Source organism: Myotis nattereri (genome assembly GCF_964212035.1).
Source record: "Myotis nattereri genome assembly, chromosome: 10".
NCBI classification, from domain to species: domain Eukaryota; kingdom Metazoa; phylum Chordata; class Mammalia; order Chiroptera; family Vespertilionidae; genus Myotis; species Myotis nattereri.
This window is the reverse complement of record NC_138085.1, coordinates 61,113,708-61,124,912: the sequence shown is the minus strand read 5'-3', so window position 1 is coordinate 61,124,912 and position 11,205 is coordinate 61,113,708. Positions and strand designations below refer to the sequence as shown.

The following is an 11,205-nucleotide window of genomic DNA, read 5'->3' as shown; positions in this document are numbered from 1 at the left end:
CCAACCACCGAAACGTGGAGCACAACACGTCTCTGCCTGAGGACCTGTCAGCTGAGGGGGCTGGACAACATACCTTTTTGTGAGAATCCTCAATCACATGATTGCCTCCAGGCTGAATGTCTAAAATGATATTGGGGGCCTGATAGCCTGAAAGAGTTAGCATATGAAACAATTAGAAAGTTTTTCGCCAACTGAAGCCCATTTCTGCCCCTCCCCGCTTTTCTAAGTAACCTATGAAAGTGATAGTGAAGGAAAAAGGCCTGACCGTCCCTTCCAACAGAGAGCTGGGAGGGGCCCGCAGGAGTAGGACCAGTGGCTGAGGAAGCTGATGGGAGAGGCTGCAGGGCCACAGGGGGAAGGCTGTGACGAGGAGGAAGCCACTGGCCCTGTGAAGCTGAGCGTCTTAGACCCAGAAACACCCACTGCAGCAGTGGTGAGAGGGGGACGGAGCTGGGCACAGGACAACCGTCTGGAAACATGAATGAGGGTTCCTCCCACCCGGCTCTGAAGGTCTGGGATGTAATGGCAAGAAAAAAGGTAAGAGCACTTGTTTAGTAAAATACAAAGATCTAGAGAAAATTAAAGCCGCTAGTTTGGGCACTGAGGCTCCAGAGCAAAAATTTCAGAACCTGTTTTAGGTTCCCAAGAGTAATGGCTCAGTTAATATTGTATTAAATGAATGAATGGCTGTACGATAGTCCATCTCCAATTTATATTTGATATTTAAATTTACTTATTTTGTGTAACTTATTTTCCCTTGCCTAACTTATTTTAATACTGTCCTTGAACAAAAGGCGAGGTGGTTATAGTTGTAATGTGTGCTTCAATTAGTAGTCAACATAGGAAAAACAATAATTTGTCCCAAACCATAGGTTGGAGATTTGGTCTGTACATGAAATGCATTCCTCTGAGAGGTTTGCTAAAGGTAATAGTCTGCTTAGCTATGTTCCTGCTTTGCGGTGGTCCCCTACCTTCACCGCTGTCCTTAGCGTGCTCCGTAACGGCTTCCTTGAGTTTCTCAGTGTAGTTTACAATTCCTTTCAGAGGTACCCGTTCATCATTTTCATAAGCTGTGATGTGAACTGAAGGATAATGCTGCAAGAAAATGGATGTACAAAGAATGTATATTGTTCCTTATGGTCCCTTTCTACCTTACAGATTATGAAAAATAATTACTTCTAATTTCCCCCCCTAAATGCTTCATTTTTCCCTTTTACTTGGTATTCTTGAGAGATCTATAGCATTAGAGTACTAGACTACCCGTCATCTGGAATAGCATCTGCTTAACCAGAGAGGCCGCGACCCTGCTGAAGCCAGCATGGAATATGAGCAGCGACGGTGCTAAAAGGTGTGGGGTATTATAAGTAGAAACAACCTAAAGGTCTACTGAATGCCGGCCTGAGCTCAGGTCAGGTAAGTATCCTTTTGATCATCTTCACTCTGTCACTGCGGATAGTAACATCATAACTGTCTTTCCCTACCTGAGGTTTAATATTTTGATAGGGGCAGTAACGTTTTATGTAGTTCTTGTGTTTTTCATCAGATGAAGGATTCCCCCATTCTTCTAATTCTTCTAATGTCAGAGGAAGTGTAGTATCCATCATGGTGTTGAGAACATCCAAGAAAGGTGCCTAAAAAAAAAAAAAAAAAAAAAGCCAAAGGGACTAACAAGTTGGTAAAATGAGTTACAGGGAGCTATACATTATGAACATACACGCTGACATGAGAGAACAGAGCTCAGGAAGTCATGTAGAACCAGGAGCCATATGCATTCCTCAGTCCTTACCCAGCACCTTGGCTTTATAACTGGCTTTTAAGGTGTTCAGACTCCTTAAGCGACATTTATATAAAAACAAAGGGCTTATATTCTAACTAGAGGCCCGGTGCACAAATTCATGTAAGGGTGGGGTTCAGCCAGCCCCGCCCCCTGGTCAAACTCCAGGTTGAGGGATCAATTTGCATATTAGCCTTTTATTATATAGGATTTCACAAATTTTGTGCCTCTACACACACACACACACACACACACACACACACACTATTATGTAAAAGAATAAATGTTACCACTTGACATCCATTAGGATAGCTAGCTATTAAAGAAGGAAATTCTGACACATGCCACAACACAAATGGATCTTGAGGACATTATCTAAGTGAAATAAACCAGTTATAAAAAGACCCCATTTCTAGGAGGTACCTTAGTCAAAATCACAGAGAGAGAGTAAAATGGTGGTTCCCAGGGGCTGGGGGAAGAGGGAACTGAAGAGTTGCTACTTAATGGGTATAGAATTTCAATTTTGCATGATGAAGAGTTCTGGGAAATTGGTTGCACAATAGTGTGAATGTACTCAATACTACTTAACTGTAATGCTTAACTGTAACGCTTAAAAATGGTGAAGAGGTGCCCTGGCCAATGCTCAGTGGTTAGAGCATCACGGGTTTGATTCGGTCAAGGGCATGTACCTCGGTTGCAGGCTTGATCCCTGCCCCAGTTGGGGTGGGTGTGGTAGGAAACCAATCAGTGTGTCTCTCTCACCTCAATGTTTTTCTCTCTCCCCCTCTCTTCCACTCTCTCTGAAAATCAATGGGAAAAAATATCTTCGGGATTAACAAAACAAATGGTGAAGAGGTAAATTTTGTTATTTTACCACAGTAAAAAATAAAAACTAAAAACTTAGCAATACATGAATAAATTTTCCGTCACCAGTTGGACATTTCACATAAAAATAAAAGATAAATGCAAATTGAAGAAAATCTGGAAAATATCCATTTTGAAAGAAGAGAAAATCACTCATTGGCTTACACAGTGTTAAAACATTTAATAAAATGGTAGCTTTTTTCACTTAACCTTATGGTCTTGTTAACATGCTTTTCAGCTTTCTCTTGCATTAAAACATTAACCACGTATAGTGGGCAAATGGAATTCTATTTGGCTGCCCAGCACCTGAACTCCTTTTCAGCAGTTATAGAGTATCCCAAACCTTGTGAGACAGAGGTACTAAATGCTAGGTAGTTCCTTTCCCAGCTTTCCCTGTAGCGCAGGAGTAGCCACATGACTTCAGTCTACCAATCAGACACAATGTGCTCCAAATTCTGAATGGGAAGTTAGTGACTCAAAGAAGTAGGGACCACAGAGAATTTATTCTGGCAAAACTGCCACAGCTATATCAAGTTTCTAAGAGCAACACTAGCAGTGTGAAGTGACGTCTGTCCAGTTGTGGTGGTAGTGACTGCTTCATGGGATAGGTTAATGGTATGTTTTGGACATGCTTCTGGTTGTGCAACCTCTAAGACTGGTATTATACTCACCCTCACCCAATACACTTCAATAAATCCTTTTTCTGCTTAAAGTAGTTAGGTGCTTCTAATTAAGAACTAGTGCTTCTAAGGAAGAACTATGGTTCTGGAGCTTCTGATTAAGAACTGACTCATACAGATACTACTAGTATTGTTGGATACATATATACTGTATTGTTGGAAGAATTGAAGATTTCAATTCTTCACTATTATAAGCAATGTGGGATAAAAATCCTTACACATACATTTCTGATTTCCTTCCTAATTTGTAAAAGTCAAAGTAATTTCTAAAAGTCAAAGGTTGAATTTTCTTTATAGTGTAAATAATTTTTCCATTATTATCTTTGTGATAGGATTTTCTTCCCCTGTACGTAGTCTTTCTATTTTAAAAATAGATGTACAGTTCAGAATTACTTAACACTTATTTACTTAATTCAAACCCACAGCATACACCCCACACCCTCAAAATAAAAAACTTAAAAATAATTTACTCTGCTCATCCCAATAATTTTATTTTCTAGAGCATCTAACCAAGAAACAGGAGAAATGAGCTGCTATAGCTTCATAATTTTGGACATAAGGAAAAGACTATCAAGCATTTTCAGAATAAGGTATTTCAATTGAAGTATAGAAAAACTACCCCTAAAGACCATTAGAAACAGAGTATCTAAAACCAGAGAGCCCCTAAATCTAGGACTAAAAGGTTGACGGGCAATAGAGTAAAACACCTGGTGCACTTCAGAGCCCCAGTGCACTCTGCCTTACTTCCCAGAACTGATGAGTCTTCTATGCTCTGTATCTTCCACCAATTCTAAAAGTTCTTACCAAAAAAAAAAAAAAAAAAAGCTATTACTATCCTTCAGTGAAAATCCTTAAAACTTAATAAAGAACACTGTCAGGGAAAAGTAAAGGGCGAGTAGTTGGATTAAAATAACTTTAGAAGTTCACTCAGAGCTACAATTCTTTGTTTAAAATTGAAAAGCTTTGTTACACTCATATGCTATGGTAAACCAGAATTTTTTCTCAGGGCAGCCTATGGCTTCATGCCCCCGGATTCCGTAAACAATGAGAGACAGCATGTACTCACCTCCATAGTCACAGCTCTCAGGAGCTCTGGATTAGAGTTACACAACGCTCCCACAAGCACCCCTCCAGCACTGAAAGCAGTCAGGGTTGTTAGACTTGGCTGAGAAAAGCCTTGGTCATGAAGCGTCTTAATGCAAGCCTCTAAGTCAGCAAGGCCATTGAGTTTTTTAGTTAGACGGCCATCAGCGTGCCACTGAAGGCCTAACTCACCACCACCCCTGAAATTAAAGGGCAAAAAGGTTTTAGTGGAGAAAAAAAATATGAATAATATAGGTCGGGGTCAGCAAACTATCTTATGGGCCAAATCTACCCGGAGGCCTGTTTTTGTATGGCCCTCGAGCTAAGAGGTGTTTTCACATTTTCAAAGGTTGGGAGAGAAAAACCCAACCAGGAATATGCAGCAGAGCCACATGAGGCTGCAAAGGCTACAATGTTTACTATTTAGCTCTTTAGAGAAAAAGTTTGCTAACCCCTGAAGTAGACAATCAACAGACATGTTCGAGTGCCTGCTGACTATGTACCAGACATTGTGCTAAATGCAGGCCTTAGAACATAAATAAGCAAAAATCCCCTGCCCCGGAGAAGGTCATCATTTTGTGGGGAAAGAAAACAGCTACCAAGAAATCTGGTTGCTGCTATTACACACACGTATTTAAGGTGCCACAGAAGCAGAAGAAAGAACATCCATGTGTCAGGAACACAAATGCTTCACATGGAGATAATACATAAGCTGAGTCTTAAAGGAAGAATATAAGTTCCCAGAGGGCAAAGAAAGGGAGACATCAGGACACCATGGAACCAGGGCACCGAGGGGAAGCAGCTTGTCGCCTGGCAGGACAAGCAAGGCTGGCTGTGGAGTGTATGGCGGGAGCACAGGACCTGTGTGGGGAGTGAGAACAGACGCCCTTACAGAGATAAGAGAGATCATCAGGATGTTAAATACTATACTGAGAAATCTGGACTTTATTATGGAGATGGGGAGGTAGTGAAGGATTTTAAGCAGAAACACAATATTTGTGTCTTGAAAACAGCTAAAATAAAATGGAAATTAGAGTGGAAAAAAGGAGTTCAGCTTAAGAGGCTATTTTAGAAAAACCTAAACTCGGGGGAATTAAATGGAAATAATAATGTTACCAAATAAGTAAAGAGACTGACAGTATTCTAAAAATCCTAAAAGTCTGGTACAATATCCTAAAAAATGTACCCTTTTGTTTTTTGGATCAACTAATGTTACCAAATCAAGTTCCACCAGCACAGGTGTAGGAATACATAAATTCAATGCAAATGAAAAAAGAAAGTTCTGCTCGTGATGTACTGTTATTGTGGGCATCTGTCACAGTGCTCGCGCACTCATACGCCAGGATAAGTATGCAGACTCACCGCACATGGCAATATGCTAATATCCATCCATCGTCCACCAATGCCCTCCTTTCAGGCCTGAAATTCATTTTCAAGTCCATGCCATAAGCTCCATACACATGGACCAGGAGAGGTTTTTTCTGCAAGTCCTCAGAATCCGTTTTGTGGAAGATAGTCATTGGCACTGACCTTCCATCCTGGAAATGAAGATTTATTATCCATGTAAACAAGAGTATTTTCAAACAGTTTTATCCCCTATTTTATATTCTGCTTATTGACGCTGAGCAGAAACTTTAAGACAAAGAGTTACGGTCTCTAAACTCTATCTCGACACTTACTTTCAGCTACTTGGCTGACCCATAATATTAACTAAAAAAGAGCAGCAAGACTATGACTTGAATATACTTTATTAAATGGCTTTTCCTGATAATAAAGTGATTCCAAAGCAGTGGTTTTCAACCTTGGCTGCACATTAGAATCACCTGGGAATCTTTTTTTTTTTTTTAATATATTTTATTGATTTTTTACAGAGAGGAAGGGAGAGGGATAGAGAGCTAGAAACATCGATGAGAGAGAAACATCGATCAGCTGCCTCCTACACACTCCCCACTGGGGATGTGCCCGCAACCAAGGTACATGCCCTTGACCGGAATCGAACCTGAGACCCTTGAGTCCGAAGGCTGATGCTCTATCCACTGAGCCAAACCGGGTAGGGCACCTGGGAATCTTTTTAAAATCCTGATTTCTGGGCCTCATCCTCCAGAAATTCTGTTTCTTTGTTATGGGGTGAGGCCACAACATTAGTAACAAAGAAACAGAATTTCCGGAGGATGAGGCCCAGAAATCAGGATTTTAAAAAGATTCCCAGGTGATTCTAATGTGCAGCCAAGGTTGAGAACCACTGTTCTAAAGAGTTCTTCACTACCCAGCACTACTGTCAATTTTTTCCCCAAGCACCTATTAAGATCAGACATACTAGCGTAGCATTCTTCCCGTACCTAGGCCTATATACTGGCACTACTCATCTTTAAATATTTACAAATAGACAAACTAAAGAAGTTTTAACAGCTCTATGTTCTATCCTTTACAGACAGAATACTCAAACAAAAATAAAATAACATTTTTATTTTAAAGATTTGAAGTTTTATATATATAATTTTTTTTTTTTTTTGGTTTGTTAATTCTCACCCAAGGATATTTTTCCATTGATTTTTAGAGATAGTGGAAGGGAGGAGGACAAAGAGAGAAACACGGATGTGTACATCGAGCGCCCCGACAAGGGCCAGGGATCAAGCTTGCAAATGAGGTACGTGCCCTTGACCAGAATTGAACCCAGGACCCTTCGTCCGCAGACTGATGCTCTATCCACTGAGCAACCCGCCTAGGGCAAGTTTTGTGAATTTTAACACAGAAATTACTTTTAGGACAAGTAACTATTCCCCCATTTAGTTCACATTCATCAATACCAATTGATTAAAACTAGGCACTCTCTGGACAGATAAAATGAAGATAATCTGGATGATTTCTTATCTTTCTTTCATAGTAAAAAGGTGGGAGAAAGTTGGTTCTCATCCTGCCTACAGAAACTAATGAAATAGCACTAGTTTAAGGAAGGAAAAGAATATAACCAAGCCATACTCCCTATTTTTTTTCTCATTAGAAAACTTCACTTTGGGGCACTTCCTCTCATTATTCTAGATGCAACTTGTTACGATAGTGGAACTGAATTTTCACTTCTCAGTATGACTCATTCTTATAAAATGCTGTAGATTACACCTCAACTTCAAGTAAACAAGCTGAGGAATACATGCTGGCTGAAAAGTTAGGAAAAGGAAGAGGGTCAGGATGGGAGCAAGCCTTGCGATGGGCTAGTCCCAGAGTGCATCAGTAGTGCACAATGCCTGCAGAGCTAGAGCAGCCCATTCAGCAGGTGCTCCCTTCTTCACGAGTCCCTTGGCTCTCCAAGAACTTAGCTTCCATTAGGGGTATAATAATTACATTTTGACAGGCTGGTATGAATGCCATACTTGTAAAACAAAACAAAGCCTAAACATACATATTTTATTGGCAAAAAAAAAAGAAAAAAAAAAAAGAAAAGAAATCTGGAAGGTGATACACTAAATGGTTAACAGTGATTTTTTTTTTTTCTGAGAGTTACAGGAATAACTGAAAAGTAGTCATTTAAACTTCATACATTCTATTTTTGCATTCATTGAAATGAAGGGTTTGATGTGCTAGTCATAAAATTTCTAATCCATGTTAAAGTAAATATGAGTCTTAAAATTAAAGAAAAATGCATTTACACCCTAAACTCATTTGGGTCTTACTGTGGTCTGAAATCCACTTTACAAAACTGTATACCCAGCAATTGCACAATACTTGGCAAATAGTAGGCTTGCAGTAAATGGGGGCTGACAGTGAAGATTACAAAGACTTACCTTGCTTTTGGCTTCTAGACGTAAAACACGACTAGTTTTTGTGATTGGGTCTTCATGTCCAGTTTCCTCAAACAGTTTGCCTTCTGCAAACTTGTATGTGTAATATTTTGGGGGACGTATTGGAGAGCAAAGCTGAAAGGGACAGTTCTTTGGGTCTGAATTTGTATCCATTATGAATCCACAGGCCCAAGGAGGGAGCTAAAGAAATAAAAGTTATTTTTACTCTTTATCTGGACACTAGGTATATTAATTAAATTTCTGGGTCTGCTTCAAACAAGATAATGTGAACATCAGTTTACTTCTATCCATTATCACATAATGCTTCATTCAAGGATTACTTTAGCAGAACAGAATACATTTCAAGTAAAAAACAAACACAACTCTATACCAATGATCAATAAAATAAGGAAAAATGATAGGAAAATGGTTTATCATGATTCTGGATTTAGATGAACTCTCTAATAAAAAAGTTTATTTTGGGGCATAAACTTGGGCAATAAAATAACAGCAAAAGGATTAATAAGAGCAAATCAAATAGTAATTCAGAACCAAGCAACATCTTCAAGATCTCTGTCCTCATAGAACGTGAAATCTCAGACATGTATTTTTAACAATTTACCCACCAGCCCCCACTCTGCTGCCTAGATAGCCACAGCGATGACAGTTATTATTCCAGGGCTACAAAATGGCGCAGCAGCACTAAAGCATTTACAATTTGTTTCTAACTTTAGCTCTTAGGCTAACCATTGTGCAGAACAAAACCTTTCCTGCACATTCACTCTGAAAGACTCAGAGCTATTATGATTAAGATTCTTAACTTTAAGAAAAAAAGGAAAGGAATCAAAATTTATTCTCTCAGAGCAGCAGGGTCCTGCTTCAAGCCTTCCACTAACATCCTTCTTACACCTTTTAAAGAACTCTGGTAAGCAGGCTGACAGTGTCTTAGAAATGGTACAGGAGTCAGAGCATTAAAAGAAAATTGCCTTTCTTTTCCTGAGTAATTGTAGAAAGAGCAAATTCCTTAGAAAATCAGAGGTCTTGGCACAGCAAAGTCACTGGTGGGCACTATTCAGAAAGGGTAAGTGGGGGATGTGTGCATAGAGAGTGCACCATTTAACTTGTAGAAACTAGGGCCAAAGAGCTTATGTTTACAGAGCAAATTTCTTGTAATTAATCCAAAGAATCTATTTTCCTGAAACTAATAAGGACATACATTTGCAATATTTCTTTACAAGAGTTCCTGATCATTCTCCTCAGGTTGAGGATTATTTTCAAGGACAATATATCTAAATGCAAGCCATAACCAGAAAGAAAAGTGTAATCATGTAAGTTGGGAAATCTGGTTGCATGAATGGAGTGAGCAAACCGAGACCTTAGTGGGAAGGAAACAAACAAGCACCACTGCTAACCTTGCAACCAGGCCTCAGGCTGAGGGGACAAGGCTCCTCGGCCCAGAGGCACACGTCGCTCTGCCCTTTGGTGACTTTAAAAGTTTCTGTGTGATCCATGTGTTAAGCTGTTCTAGTTTTATACCAAATGATTCCAATAAAGCAAAAAGTCCTTTGGGTGTATTTCTTAAACTAATGGATCAAGGTTAGAGTTTTAATTATAATAACAACTATTCTAAGGCTATAGACTTTTTTTTAAAATATACTTTATTGATTTTTTTTTTTTTATAGAGAGGAAGGGAGAGGGATAGAGAGCTAGAAACATCGATGAGAAAGAAACATCGATCAGCTGCCTCCTGCACACCCCCTACTGGGGATGTGCCCGCAGTCAAGGTACATGCCCTTGACCAGAATCGAACCCGGGACCCTTCAGTCCACAGGCCGACGCTCTATCCACTGAGCCAAACCGGTCAGGACAAGGCTATAGACTTTTTGAAGTCTGTCCAGCTGATGGAGAAGGAAGGTATTAATGATCTCAAGACTATCTTAAGCCACCTTTCCCATTTGGATAAGCCCTCAGTATCAACCATGTGTATTAGTGGACAGCATCCAAGAATAATTATATCTTAAATGCTTAAAGGAAACTGGCCCAAAGGTTTTTGTCCTTTGTATATGGTGCTGCCCATGCATATCATTCAGTGTGTAATGCAGTTTGTGAAAAGGCTCTGATCTGCGAAATTCTCTTTAAGTAGCACCTGGCATATAATATAGTATCTGATTCCATGTGATAATGACTCTGAACATTATACATGGCTTACTAGGTCCTAGAGGTTGGGAGGGTTAGGGAATAAAGTAGAGGATATGGAATAAACTAAAGACATGATGCTTATTCTAATGGAAGTTAAAACCATGGAAAATAGAAATACAAAAACTATAAAAGGTCATATTTACGTGAAAGTCAAATCTTATTATAACAGAGTAAACTCAAGACATTCCTAATTTTCTTAACAGAATTGTGTAATAAATGCACTGCTAGAAATTATGTATTTTCTCCTATCTGTATTCACATAGACTGCCATAAGTTTCCCAGTTAAAGATATCTGAATTAGGCATCAATTAGCAAGTAAGAGGACACACTTTGAATCTAGATGAAACCAATAAAAATTTGCTAAAGTAAAATCACCATTTGTGATTTAAGACAACTATATAGTCCTCTAAGACACCAGACATTACATTTGATAATCTGATTTTATGAGGCTGCTAGGAAACTTTGGTTGTTTTAGGCCCTGGTAATTTCTTATTTTATATGACTCTAACAATCTCAAAACTAATCTCCCTGCCCTTTATCTCCTGCTGCTTCAGTGTGTCCTAACATGGCTGCCAGATAATCTCATGAAGTATAGCTCACTCCTCAAATCACTCTCCTATCCCCAAATTTCACATGTTCTCCCTCTTCATAATTTATGCATAAATTCATTACTGTGACAATCAAAGAACATCAAATCATAGCTTCAGCCCCCAGAAATCTATTATATAATAAAACAGAATTACTAGCAGGTTCCTGAACATTTTCTGAGCTACTCCCGCTTAGTGCTTCATGTGATAGATGTCCTCATCCTAGAATAGCATTTCCCTTC

At 39.3% G+C, this 11,205-nt stretch overlaps 1 protein-coding gene and 1 pseudogene across 3 annotated transcripts in view; both read right to left on the bottom strand.

Annotated features, from left to right (window-relative positions):
- The window catches only part of LOC308525747 (ferritin light chain-like), a 1,112,779-nt pseudogene that overhangs the window by 1,002,187 nt on the left and 99,387 nt on the right, over positions 1 to 11,205 (bottom strand). The window lies entirely within an intron of this gene.
- PREPL (prolyl endopeptidase like) overlaps positions 1 to 11,205 on the bottom strand; it is a 34,879-nt gene that overhangs the window by 2,890 nt on the left and 20,784 nt on the right. For both annotated transcript variants that reach the window (XM_081100558.1, XM_081100557.1), the window contains 6 exons: positions 8,181 to 8,378; positions 5,764 to 5,939; positions 4,385 to 4,601; positions 1,482 to 1,631; positions 972 to 1,095; positions 74 to 147 (listed from right to left, as the gene is read on the bottom strand). In XM_081100558.1, coding sequence (XP_080956684.1) covers positions 74 to 147; positions 972 to 1,095; positions 1,482 to 1,631; positions 4,385 to 4,601; positions 5,764 to 5,939; positions 8,181 to 8,378 — 939 coding nt within the window. The remainder of the gene's footprint in view (positions 1 to 73; positions 148 to 971; positions 1,096 to 1,481; positions 1,632 to 4,384; positions 4,602 to 5,763; positions 5,940 to 8,180; positions 8,379 to 11,205) is intronic.